Below are 14,072 nucleotides of genomic sequence, written 5' to 3'. Positions count from 1 at the left end.
AATTTAGAAGGAGAACTGGATCTAGATTTGATGTTGGTGGTAGTAGCAGACAAGTGTTGGGTCCATGGTTTTAAATCGCGATCGCGGATAACGGAAACAGGTCTGTAACAGCCGTAACGTAACGGTAACGGCCTGGCGCTACGCAAATTTTTCAAATCAATTTGCAAAGTTCATAAAATGATATGATATCAATAGATTTAATTCAGAACAATGTATACAAATATATAATAAACATAAATATATCAAATATATTACTATTTAGCTTAAATTAAATGCCATATAGGAAATTACCAACCTCACTACCACCAAAAAGAACGTCGTGCAGGTTCTTGTTGGTCTTGACTTTGGCTCTCTGAGCTTTGATCATTAAGGTGATGCTGCTGATGTTGATAGTATTGTTGTGGATCAAAACTGAATAAAGAACCACCACCCATAATATCATTAGGATCACCATAAGTTGGCTGAGGGTATGATAAAGCTGACTCTGCTCCTGATAAGGGGTAATATGAATATGTAGGAGGATAATTTGTTGGATATGGCACCCCTCTAAATTGGCCATGGAACCCATAATTTGATGAAGTATCTTCAGATGATGAGCTACCACCAGGTCCACCACCATACATAAAATTTGGATTATGCGTGCCAGCGTTGTATCCATAATTTAATGAATCAATTGACCCCTCCTCCTCATATGCAACATCCTTACCTCTTGTTTGGGATGTTTCAGCACCACCAGTACTAGAACTATGAGAGCCTCGTGATCTTTGATATGTACGCATCGGAGATGGTTCAGAAGCAATTCTAATTCCACTTTGTGTTTGACTAGGTGGATCTTGTGAACTACGACTACCACCTCCTTCAACTGTGGTTCCTCCTCCACCTTGATCACCACCACCATCATCATCATCACTACTAGAGCTGGATAAAATAAAAGAATCATCATCACCAGCAGTACCTTGTTGTCCTTGAGTTTGAGTGGCAGATTCAGACTGTGATGGAGCATTACCCGCCTCTTCATCATCTAACCATGGATTTGGTTGCCCATCAAGCAATGGAGATTCCCTTTCCTCCAACCAAGAGTTTAACGGATCATCTTCTTCAAAAATATAATCCAAATTAATTGGATCGTAGCTCCTGTCTAACTCCTGTTGGCTCTTTCTTGTCACATTTCTGATTTTCAGCCTCATGTTGTAGTGCACAAAGACAAGTGCATGTAATTTTTGATACTTCAATCTGTTTCTTGTCTTTGTGTGAATGAGAGAAAATGTACTCCAATTTCTCTCGCAGTTTGAAGCTGAAGTTGTTTGGCTCAGTACTTTAATAGCAATTTTTCTCAACTCAGGAGCACTTTCTCCATAATTAATCCACCACTCAGCTGCAAAATATTTTAAAATTTTTATTATTTTGATGAACTTAGCTATATAAAAAGGAACGAACAAAAATAATTTATACTTATTTTATAAACTTAGTACCTGGATTAGTGAACTTAATTGCCTTTTGCGCCAAAGCTGTTCCAAAACTCTCTATTTTGTCCCGAAAAAGTAGGGCCTACATGTTCCAAATTCCAGTAAGTTAACTTCAAGTTCAAAAGCAACAGTTCAAGCTTCAAGCCTTCAACTACACTAACATAGGAGTAACACTTGAGAATTAGCTTGTTAGTTGTTACTTACTTGATTTAATGCTTTTCCTTGATTTACTAAATCCCCCTCTAGACGTTGAATCACATTTTTGAGACCCAACATGATCTCATTATCATTTCCAATATCATGTGGGCCATATTGATATTGAGGATTTAGAAAATATCCTGCAAAATAAAATATGAAGATAGATAATAAGTTATCTTTTAATTTAACAATTTAACTTTCTAAACTATCAAATTATAATATAATGTTCTTACCAGCGGCATGTAAGTCATGATGCAATTGAAAATTCCATCTATGATCAATTATTCTCCAATATTCCAAATAGCTTCTACAATTTTTTTGAATAGCCAATTTTGCTCGCTCCATTGCCTCATATATAAATCCCATTGTTGGCTTGTCATCTCCATCAACTAATCTTAAAACCTTCAGGAGAGGTTCTTGAACTTTCATTATTTGTTGTGCCCTCTCCCAAAAGTTTCTTCCTTCGTTGCCTAAGCCAAGCACAATTTTCTTGGCTTCATGCGCTGGACCACTTGTTGCTTGCCCATATTTACTCATTATCCATTGCTCCGATTCAAACATATTCCTTAGCCCCACCCTATAACGGACAATAGACTCTAAAGCAATGAAGTTTGTGGCAAATCTAGTGATGCCAGGTCGAATAATATCTCTATTGTCCGTGAATTTCTTCATATAATTGACTACCCAATTATGATTATAAATAAATTGAGTAATTACCTTGGCTTGGTCAATTATTTTTTTCACACTCTTCTTCTTTCCAATATCTTCCAAAATCAAATCAATACAATGAGCACTACAAGCAGTCCAATATAGATTAGGGAATTTCTCCATTAGTTTCTTCCCTCCTAATTTAATGGCAGCTTCGTTATCCGTTACCACTTGGACAACTTTTTGAGGGCCAATTTCTTCCACTACTTCTTTCATGATTTTAAAATAGTATTCTCCATCTTTATGCTCCACATTGGATGCATCAACAGACTTGTGGAACACTGTGCCTCTGTTTGAGTAGACAAGGAAATTTACTATACTCATACGTGTTGGCCCACTCCAACCATCACACATTATGGTAACTCCCCTCTCCTTCCATATTCCATCAAATGAGGCTATATATTTTTTCATCTCATTGTACTCATTTTTCAAATAAACTTCTGCAATTTCATAAGCACTAGGTGGAGATACATTAGGCCCGATTTCTGCTGCTGTTCTTAAAAGTGGTTTTGTCCACGGTGACTCAACAATACTGAAGGGAAGTCTATTATGTATAACAAAATTTCCAAATGCTTTCAACATTTTCTCCTTTTGTGCCTTCAACCATTTACTTTTTAATTTTGGCTGCTTTTGTTGAGCTCTGCTTCTCTCTATCTCAACTTCTTTGGCAGCCAACCGAGATGCCGGTGTAGATACTTCTGCATATCTTTGTGCTTCTCTACCTCTCTCACGTGTAGTAGCAGAACGACCCAACACTTGTCTGCTACTACCACCAACATCAAATCTAGATCCAGTTCTCCTTCTAAATTCATCTTCTTCCAACTGTCTCATGCTCGCCCGTCTCGCCATTTCCATTTCGATGTCCTCCTCCTCCTCCTCCTCCTCTTCATCATCTTCGATTCTATTTATATTCATAATTTCTTCTTCTAATTCTCTTTCTCTTTTTTCTTTATCCTTTTTAGCTAATCCGTATTCTTTCAGGACAGCGGCCATATCCTTCTTAACTTGGGAAGAAACTTTCTGACAACCTGCAATTTGACCAGCAATTTGACCAGGTATATTAGCCAAGTGCAATTTCAATCTCGTTATTCCACCTGTGACTTTTCTCCCACAGAAATTACAAATCAGTTCTCCTTTTTTCCCTGTAGGTGTTGCAAACTTCCACCCAATATCTTCACTTGGTTTACCACCTCCTTGAGTAGAACTAGAACCACTTCCACGAGGCATTTTCAATACAAATATTTAATAACTGTTCATAAAAATTAAAAGATATCAAATGTCAAATACATGGAAGGCAAATATTTTTTTTCATAACTAATATTTTAATTTTAACCTAACTCCATACATTAATTTCTATTTAACATAAATTATATAAATATGAAATTTTTAATTGTCAGACTACAAGTCTTAGTCTACCACTATTAATTTAACTCAAAACTAACACTTTAATCCATAAAAAAAAAAAAAAATTACAGCAACTAAAAATAAATTAATTTCATAATAATTTCTGAAAAATAGTCTAAACTAAACTAACAAAAACCATACAATTTATAGATCTAACAAATTAATAGCCTAAAAGTATATTTTTAACTCAAAATTACTAATTTAATCAACAAAAATTAAAAAAAAAAAATTACAGCAACTCAAAATAAATTAAATTCATAATAATTTCTGAAAAATAGTCTAAATTAAACTAACAAAAACCATACAATTTATAGATCTAACAAATTAATAGCCTAAAAGTATATTTTTAACTAAAAAATACTAATTTAATCAACAAAAAAAAAAAAAAAATTACAGCAACTAAAAATAAATTAAATTCATAATAATTTCTGAAAAATAGTCTAAATTAAACTAACAAAAACCATACAATTTATAGATCTAACAAATTAATAGCCTAAAAGTATATTTTTAACTCAAAAATACTAATTTAATCAACAAAAATTAAAAAAAAAAAAATTACAGCAACTAAAAATAAATTAAATTCATAATAATTTCTGAAAAAGAGTCTAAATTAAACTAACAAAAACCATACAATTTATAGATCTAACAAATTAATAGCCTAAAAGTATATTTTTAACTCAAAACTACAAATTTAATCTACAAAAATTAAAAAAAAAAAATACAGCAACTTTAATTAAAAATACACAGAAATATTAACTCACCTTTTAGAAGAAATTGCCTTGAAATGAAGTAGTTAATGGTAGATTGAAGCTTGTAATTGTAAATGAGAAATGTTTAGGGAAGCTTGAGATTGAGATATTTGAGAGAAAAGGAAGAGAAAGTTGGAAATTTTAGTTGAAAAATGAAGTTGTCTGCTGTGTTTGCTGGAGAAAGAAAGCAAAAGTGGTCATGCATAGCTGGATTCCACAATCTGAACATATTCTCTGCAGGCTGAAATTTTTGTTGGATAAAGTAACGGCCGTTACCATTACTTCACTGTCGGTAACGGCCGTTACCGTTACGTAACGGCCGTAACGGCCGCAATTCAGGGGGGCCGTTGGGTAACGGCCTAACGGGTAACGGCCCCCCCTGATACCGTTACATAACGGCCGTTACGTTACGTAACGGCCGTTATTTGATACCCTGGTTGGGTCGTTCTGCTACTACACGTGAGAGAGGTAGAGAAGCACAAAGATATGCAGAAGTATCTACACCGGCATCTCGGTTGGCTGCCACAGAAGTTGAGATAGAGAGAAGCAGAGCCCAACAAAAGTAGCCAAAGTTAAAAACTAAATGGTTGAAGACACAAAAGGAGAAAATATTGAAAGCATTTGGAAATTTTGTTATACATAATAGGCTTTCCTTCAGTATTGTTGAGTCATCGTGGACAGCCACTTTTAAGAATAGCAGCAGAAATCAGGCCTAATGTATCTCCACCTAGTGCTTAGGAAATTGCAGAAGTTTATCTGAAAAATGAGTACAATGAGATGAAAAAATATATAGCCTCATTTGATGGAATATGGAAGGAGAGGGGAGTTACTATAATGTGTGATGGTTGGAGTGGGCCAACACGTATGAGTATAGTAAATTTCCTTGTCTACTCAAACAGAGGCACAATGTTCTACAAGTCTATTAATGCATCCGATGTGGAACATAAAGATGGAGAATACTATTTTAAAATTATGAAAGAAGTAGTGGAAGAAATTGGCCCTCAAAAAGTTGTACAAGTGGTAACGGACAACGAAGCTGCCATTAAATTAGGAGGGAAGAAACTGATGGAGAAATTCCCTAATCTATATTTGACTGTTTGTAGTGCTCATTGTATTGATTTGATTTTGGAAGATATTGGAAAGAAGAAGAGTGTGAAAAAAATAATTGTCCAAGCCAAGGTAATTACCCAATTTATTTATAATCATAATTGGGTAGTCAATTATATGAAGAAATTCACGGACAATAGAGATATTATTCGACCTGGCATCACTAGATTTGCCACAAATTTCATTGCTTTAGAATCTATTGTTCGTTATAGGGTGGGGCTAGGGCATATGTTCGAATCGGAGCAATGGATGATGAGTAAATATGGACAAACAACAAGTGGTCCAGCGCATGAAGCAAAGAAAATTGTGCTTGGATTAGGTAGTGAAGGAAGAAACTTTTGGGAGAGGGCACAACAAATAATGAAAGTTCAAGAACCTCTCTTGAAGGTTTTAAGATTAGTTGATGGTGATGATAAGCCAACAATGGGATTTATATACGAGGCAATGGAGCGAGCAAAGTTTGCTATTCAAAAAAATTCCAGAAGCTATTTGGAATATTGGAGAATAATCGATCATAGATGGAATTTTCAATTGCATCATGACTTACATGCCGCTGGTAAGAACATTGTATTATAATTTAATAGTTTAGAAAATTAAATTGTTAAATTAAGAAATAACTTATTATCTATTTTCATATTTTATTTTGCAGGATATTTTCTAAATCCTCAATATCAATATGACCCACATGATATTGGAAATGATAATGAGATCATGTTGGGTCTCAAAAATGTGATTCAACATCTAGAGGGGGATTTAGTAAATCAAGGAAAAGCATTAAATCAAGTAAGTAACAAGCTAATTCTCAAGTGTTACTATGTTAGTGTAGTTGAAGGCTTGAAGCTTGAACTATTGCTTTTGAACTTGAAGTTAACTTACTGGAATTTGGAACATGTAGGCCTTACTTTTTCGGGACAAAATAGAGAGTTTTGAAACAGTTTTGGCGCAAAAAGCAATTAAGTTCACTAATCCATGTACTAAGTTTATAAAATAAGTATAAATTATTTTTGTTCATTCATTTTTATATAACTACATTCATTAAAATAATAAAAATTTAAAAATATTTTGCAGTTGAGTGGTGGATTAATTATGGAGAAAGTGCTCCTGAGTTGAGAAAAATCGCTATTAAAGTACTGAGTCAAACAACTTCGGCTTCAAACTGCGAGAGAAATTGGAGCACATTTTCTCTCATTCACACAAAGACAAGAAACAGATTGAAGTATCAAAAATTACATGCACTTGTCTTTGTGCACTACAACATGAGGCTGAAAATTAGAAATGTGACAAGACAAAGCCAACAGGAGTTAGACAGGAGTTACAATCCAATTAATTTGGATTATATTTTTGAAGAAGATGATCTGTTAAACTCTTGGTTGGAGGAAAGGGAATCTCCATTGCTTGATGGGCAACCAAATCCATGGTTGGATGATGAAGAGGCGGGTAATGCTCCATCACAGTCTGAATCTGCCACTCAAACTCAAGGACAACAAGGTGGTGCTGGTGATGATGATTCTTTTATTTTATCCAGCTCTAGTAGTGATGATGATGGTGGTGGTGGTGATCAAGGAGAAGGAACCACAGTTGAAGGAGGTGGTAGTCGTAGTTCACAAGATCCACCTAGTCAAAGACAAAGTGGAATTAGAATTGCTTCTGAACCATCTCCAATGCGTACATATCAAAGATCAAGAGGCTCTCATAGTTCTGGTACTGGTGGTGCTGAAACATCCCAAACAAGGGGTAAGAGTGTTGCATATGAGGAGGAGTCAATTGATTCATTAAATTATGGATACGACACTGGCACGTATAATCCAAATTTTATGTATAGTGGTGGACCTGGTGGTAGCTCATCATATGAAGATACTTCATCAAATTATGGGTTCCATAGCCAATTTAAAGGGGTGCCATATCCAACAAATTATCCTCCTGCATATTCATATTACCCCTTATCAGGAGCAGAGTCAGCTTTATCATACCCTCAGCCAACTTATGGTGATCTTAATGATATCATGGGTGGTGGTTCCTTATTCAGTTTTGATCCACAGCAATACTATCAACATCAGCAGCATCACCTTAATGATCAAAGCTCAGCAAGCCAAAGTCAAGACCAACAAGAACCTGCACGACGTTCTTTTTGGTGGTAGTGAGGTTGGTAATTTCCTATATGATATTTAATTTAAGCTAAATAGTATATATTTGATATATTTATGTTTATTATATATTTGTATACATTGTTCTGAATTAAATCTATTGATATCATATCATTTTATGAACTTTGCAAATTGATTTGAAAAATTTGCGTAGCGCCAGGCTGTTACCGTTACGTTACGGCTGTTACAGACCTGTTTCCGTTACCCGCGATCGCGATTTAAAACCATGGCTCCAAACCAAACCCTGAAGCTGAATGATAAGATGAAACCAAGAACACGTGATATAGTTAATAAAAAAATATCACCAAAGAGGCAACACAGCCCTCAGAAGCCACAAATAGAATAAACCCTTATAGATCAATAGAGGAGGACCAAATCCAAAATGACAAAAAGGCTAATCTCCTCAATCAGAGTAACAAACTTCAAAACAACACCTAAGGCTGTAATACCCAAGCTGAGTAGACACGGGAGAGGAGTCGGAATTGTCGGAGGTTGCTAGAAAAAGCCTCAAACGCCAGTGTGTGGCATGACACCGGCAAGACAAAAAGGGTGAGTGTGGGCCATGTGCCGGTTTTTTGGATGCGGAATTTTGGGAAACGACCAGTCAACACACAGAGCTTTGTTTGCAAATAGGCACTGAGTTGTTTAAGTCACTCGAAGTAGGTGCTCTAAAATGGACAATAACCGATCCGACACAGAGCAATGATACCATGTAGAAGACAATAATATGATATATGCATATAGAGAAATAATATATATTTATGTACATGTTCTCTCACTAAAAAAGAATGTAAAACCCAATTAAATCTCTAAACCTAGAATCAAGCTATCTGATAAGAAAAGGATATACAATATATTTACTTTTGATTTCCATAATAAAGAATGACTTGTATGGGCTGAAGTAGTCTACCAGAGCTTAGTTTGATAGATTTAGCTGAGCATTAATTTTTTTTGGCTATTAATAGAGCAAAGCCCTATTTATTAAGCATCGAAAGGGTAAAATCATTCTTATAGTCTATGTTAATAACATAGTAACGACGGAAGATAACAAAGAAGAGATGGCTCGATTGAAGAGGCTTGTGGCTCAAAAATTTAAAATTAAAGATTTAGGAAAGTTTCAATATTTTCTATGAATTAAGGTTTTTAGATTAGAAAAGGGAATCTTCATTTCTCACGGGAATTACGATATTGGCCTTTTAGAAGTTGCTAGTATATTGGGTTGCAATCCAGCAAAATTTGAGCAATTCCAAGCTACAAGCAGGAACTAGTGAGTCAGTGGACATTGGCAGATGTTAGAGATTGGTAGAAAAATTGATTTATCATAGCATATGCAGAGTCTATTTATGCATGATCCTCATGAGCCTCACATGCAAGCTGTCTTCTGCATCCTATGATATTGAAGTCTGCATCATGGAATAAGTCTTTTTTTTCTCCAATCATGGTTACCTCTAAGTAGAAGCCTATAGAGATGCAGATTAGACTGAATCTCCTGATGATAAGAGGTCAACCTCTGGTTGCTCCACAATGTTGGAGAAAACCTTATTACTTGGAGAAGCAAGAAGCAAAATCTTGTTGTTCAATTAAGTGCTGAAGCTGAATATGGAGCAATAGCTTAAGGTGTTTGTGAACTTGAGTCGCCTTACTTTCCAACAACTTCACTTTTGGAGCAAGCGGCACCTATGACTGAATGGAGCAACATGTGTCTCAGCTTGTTAGGAACAACTTGTTGCAAGCTCCGAACAGGATGGAGGTGGAGCAACATGCAAATAGGTGGTCTGAGAGGGAATTTGCAGTGGGAGATTGGGCCTATTTGAGGCTGTAACCATATAGGCAATCTGCCTTAGCCATTAGGAGGAAGTTTAAACTATTTTCAAGATTCTATGGACCTACTAGATGGTTGCAAGGGTTGGATCAGTTGCATACAAGCTCCATTTACCACCGGAGTCTAGCATACACCCTAATTTGATGTGTCCTTGCGAAAGAAGAAATTGGGGAAGGGTGTTATTTAGGACCTGCATTCCTTTCAAGAAGACTTTGAGCTCATAGAGCCAAAATTAGTCTTGAAAACCAGGGTACTCTTTAAGGGGGGACAACAAGTACTTCAGGGCCTCATTAAATGGAGGAACTTGCCTAATGAGGAAGCTACTTCGGAAGATCACAGTTTCACTGTCAATTACTTCTCTAGTTCAAGTCCTCTTGGGGAGACGAAGAGTCTCTTAGGAGGGTATTGTCCCATATTCAAGAAGAAAGAAGGAAGCAGCTGGAAGGGAAGTAGTTAAGTGACAATTACAAGTTTTAGAAGGAAGCTAGAAGTTGACTAAGTGTGCTGGTATCTTTGGCCATATTAGATGAAGGAATGTAACTTCTCTCTCAATTCTACTCTTCTCTCACCTAGCTCGACTTCTCTTTTCTCATTTATTCTTATTCTTCAGTTCCCATCTCTGTTTCTTTTCTCTTGTCATCCATAATTCTACTTGCAATTTCCATTCTTTACAATAAATTGTTTCTAATTTCACCTTTATTAGCAAAATGTGATTTTAAACCTTCACTAGAAATGGATATCTAGTTTATGACTTGTTTTGAGACCAATAATGACATTTTCATTTTCTTATAATAAGGCTGCAGTCCTTAGATAGAGACTAAATAATTTTCTTCTGTATCTATTAACTGCTTGTTTTTTTATTTATTGTTATTACTATATTTTTTTCTAGGAAAGGGTATTTGGTTGGGGAGTGAAGGATGTGAAGTTTTGGATGATTTTATGGGAAGAGGATGTTTTCTTACATCTTCTGAAGTAATTTTTTTTCTCCTAAATTTTGCTGCTGAATGCTATGACATTTTTACCCCTAGTCCTTGTGTTCATGTGTGTGTATGTGTTTTATCTCCACCTGGTTTTGGAGCTTGGTTACCAAAATTTGCTGAAGCTACTCAATTTAGCATATAATTAACATCATCTCCTGGCATAAATATACGTTTAGATTTTGAATATTTGCAGCTATTGGAATTAATGTGATTTTTCCTTAATTAATGGGATACGCCTCCTTGAAGAATTTCATGATTATGAGAAAATCATGAGATTGATTAGTGAAATCTTAGAAGTGATTTATGATTGATTAATAGCATTCCATATGTATCATGTATCTTCCATTATAAATATGGAAATAACCCAAGTTTATAGAAATGTAGTCTTTTGCATTTTGCCTCTCTCCTCTCTTCCTTCCTTTTCTCCTCCTAACCATCTTTTTAAAAAACTTCACAACAGCAATGTTGCAGTAGTCTGCTAGCATCGATGGTTTTATTTGGTGTAAAAACTTTGTTGTCTAATATTCCTTTCTTATTTAAGTTCTTCATAGTTAAGTATAAATGAATTTATCTGAAGCATGAATGAAATTGTTCATTCTTACAGCAGCCAACCACTATGGTGATTCTTTCGTTGTTCATAAATCCTTATTATCATATTCTATGATCACTCTAAACTTCCCAGTGTTTAATGTTTATTTATGTATCTACTCTCTTCATAGTTTTATGTACAACTCAACCATAGAGTTCAATTTCAAACTTGACAATGTGTTTCAGGCCTATTACTGACTTCAATGAGATCACTAGCCACTTCATCGAGTGTATTTACGTCCATTTCTACCATAAAAGAATACGGGTATTGGCATTATCTAAAATTTCTCATTTTAACTTCATTCATGTCAAATGATATACATTGCTCATGTTCTGACCTCCATTTTTTTTTCTTAATGAAACGTATATATATACTTTACAAGCGACAGGGTACCACTACTCAACCACAGCTGGTAAATTCAACCATGAACACCCCTTTGAAAGGATACCAAACTGCCCCACCAAATCAAGTAATATAGAAACTATAAGCATCTATTTGCAGAGTTCTAGGATGATTTGCATTTGGTTAATTCTCAATTTTTTTTTCAGTCTTCTGCTTATTCTGCCGCTGATGGACTAAACAATATTGGTCAAATGATACTGAATTTTTTGCAGCAGCCCATATACCTGTGAGTTACATGTGATATCTCAAATTCTGAATGTTATTGTACTTTTTTCCTTTCATGAACTCTTATATTAAAAGCATATGTGTATTCTCTACTTTCATATGTTTGCCCGTATTTTACGTTCTCTTTACTTCTAACTTGTGATGTTATTGTTTCCTAAATATCATGTGTTGATCTATGAGGATAATTGAGTTGATGTGGTTTGCCATGCAACTATGTATATACATTTCTTATTAGTGTCCTAGTTATTCAATATCCATCTTGATTATGAGATTGAGTTGATTTGGTCAAAGTTCCAGATCATGAGGTTTTATTGCAAAAAAGAGTTTCATTGTTATATTTAATAATGGGTAAATTACACTTTAGTTTTTGAGTTTTAATATAATTAACGGATAAATCCCTTTATTTTTAGAACCGAACACTTAAATCCCTAATTTTTCATTCCGTTCAAATTAGAGATCATTCCATCTATATATTCTGTCAGTTTACTGTTTAAAAATGATAAATAAAGATAAAATATGTTTTAATTCCAACAATGCCCTCTCATCCCTAATTTCTCTCTCTCTCTTGATACTCTTTTCTTTCTTCATTACTTTCTCTCCTCTCATTCTCTGCAATATATCTTTTTCCGTTGTCCTCTCAAAATACAATCACATTTTTCAACCATGGAAAGACAATCTTGAGAGAAGAAGTAGATTTCCTCCCCCTCTTTTTTAGGATCATCATTTATTCTGAGTATATTTTTATTTTTGCACCCAAAGCTAGCTATACCTTAATTCAGATCATCAATGAAAGTAGGCAAACTCTTTCAAAAGGAAATTGGAAACCGTGTGTTGCTTGGAGGACAATTTGCTGAGTTTCATTATGGAAAGAAGCAATAGAAGGAAGTTGAAAATTGGTTGAGAAGTGTTCAAAGAAAGAAAAATGATGTGCAAGAGCATGGAATAACAAATCAGAGATATAAAAATATTCATTAGCTCCATGGTGGGAGACGTGCCTTGAGAAGGAAATTTGAGAAGTAAAAGAGCTTTGTGAGGACTGAGGGGGGAAAATTTAATAGTCTTCCACTGTTGCAAATGAAATAGAGTGGAATTATTGATAACAAAATTGGCGGGTCAAAATTCAAATGAAATTCTTGGAAGAATCTGGGCATCCTTTATGAATTAACAAGTGCTAAGAATTGGTGTCTATAGGGTAGAGTGGGTAGGAAAAAATAGAGATTATGGTGCATATATATATTCCAACTTCTTCCTGACGAGACTTTTGATCATGTTTACCTGGTTGCTTATATGGTCACTTTAGCATTCACCAGTTGCAGAAAGAAGTATGTACTCATCTTAGATGGTCTTTCAAGTTACTTTAACTAAGATGTAGTTGGAATTCCTACTCATTAAAAGAAGGGAGTGAGTGTTGTTGGTTCTTGGCAAAAAAGGGGTGGGATTTAATTTGGAGATTGTTCTATTATTTTTCTTGTTTGTAAGGAAAGCAAAGTTTATGTATATATATTGTTTGATAAAATGTTTGAGAGAGGTAGAGTAATGCATGTTTGTTGTGTGTGAGAATGTTAAATTTTCTTTAGAGATTTCTCAAGTTAGTTAGGGGTACTATGGTCATATTACATTTTACTAATAGGAATTTTGATGGAAGGACCTTCAAATTTGGATGGTGTGAAAAATTAGGGATCTAAGTGTTCAGTTTTAAAAATAAAGGGACCGATCTGTTAATTATGCTAAATTCAGAGATTAAAGTGTAATTTACCCTTTAATAATTGGTAAGCATGTACTGGTTGTGAAATTTTATTTGAAATAAGTTGCGTTGTAATGTAGATTTTATCCCATAATTATACAAATATATTGGGGTATTGTGTCACATACCACCTTTAGAAAAGGTTCTAGAAGAAGTTTGTTATTTTCCTATTTTGTGCCATGCATTCTGTTATGCAATCACTAATATATTGTATGAGAGAAAGGTACAAAAACAGAATGAATATATGCAAATATCATCTCCTTCCTCTCCATCTCTCGTTTTCTCCTTCTTCTCTCCTTCCTCGAAATCTTAACCTACTATCCTTTGCTCTATTCTTTTCCTGGTTGGTACACAATACTGGTATCAGAGTATCGATCCTTCATTGTGAATTATTGACTCAAACATCTGGAGATGATCCGAAGTACAAAACGGAACCAAACCCATCAACAGGGGAAACAAAAGCAATTTCAATGGAAGATGGATTTGCCGGTGTTTGTAGGACCAGATCTGGACAGGTGGCTCCGAAAATGTGGC

At 34.9% G+C, this 14,072-nt stretch overlaps 3 protein-coding genes across 6 annotated transcripts in view; 2 read left to right on the top strand and 1 right to left on the bottom strand.

The window, feature by feature from the left end:
* LOC110617564 (replication protein A 32 kDa subunit B) overlaps positions 1-14,072 on the top strand; it is a 40,039-nt gene that overhangs the window by 21,338 nt on the left and 4,629 nt on the right. For 2 of the 3 annotated variants that reach the window (XR_002488392.2, XM_021760434.2), the window contains exons 6-8: positions 11,353-11,431; positions 11,550-11,636; positions 11,716-11,795. Coding sequence is in view for 1 of the 3 variants with exons in the window: in XM_021760434.2 (XP_021616126.1) it covers positions 11,353-11,431; positions 11,550-11,636; positions 11,716-11,795 (246 nt within the window). In the remaining 2 variants the exon portion in view is untranslated. The remainder of the gene's footprint in view (positions 1-11,352; positions 11,432-11,549; positions 11,637-11,715; positions 11,796-14,072) is intronic. The other variant, XR_002488393.2, reaches the window with a different exon arrangement.
* Positions 69-2,957, bottom strand: LOC122723832. Its single transcript, XM_043957718.1, has 4 exons — positions 1,898-2,957; positions 1,671-1,804; positions 1,473-1,548; positions 69-1,375 (listed from the first exon to the last, which is right to left on the bottom strand). The coding sequence occupies exons 1-4, from the start codon at positions 2,952-2,954 to the stop codon at positions 300-302; spliced, it is 2,343 nt and encodes a 780-aa protein (XP_043813653.1). The 5' UTR covers positions 2,955-2,957; the 3' UTR covers positions 69-299.
* LOC122723833 lies at positions 4,967-6,623 on the top strand. 2 transcript variants are annotated; one of them, XM_043957720.1, is made up of 3 exons: positions 4,967-6,188; positions 6,282-6,415; positions 6,528-6,623. In XM_043957720.1, exons 1-3 carry the CDS (start codon positions 5,303-5,305, stop codon positions 6,621-6,623), a joined length of 1,116 nt encoding a protein of 371 aa, XP_043813655.1. In that variant the 5' UTR covers positions 4,967-5,302. The 2 variants fall into 2 exon arrangements, with proteins under 2 accessions (XP_043813655.1, XP_043813654.1); XM_043957719.1 differs by having other exon boundaries at positions 5,303-6,188; positions 6,282-6,562.

Source organism: Manihot esculenta, chromosome 6 (assembly GCF_001659605.2).
Source record: "Manihot esculenta cultivar AM560-2 chromosome 6, M.esculenta_v8, whole genome shotgun sequence".
NCBI classification, from domain to species: Eukaryota; Viridiplantae; Streptophyta; class Magnoliopsida; order Malpighiales; family Euphorbiaceae; genus Manihot; species Manihot esculenta.
The sequence above is the reverse complement of the archived record's forward strand: the minus strand, read 5'-3'. Positions and strand labels throughout refer to the sequence as shown.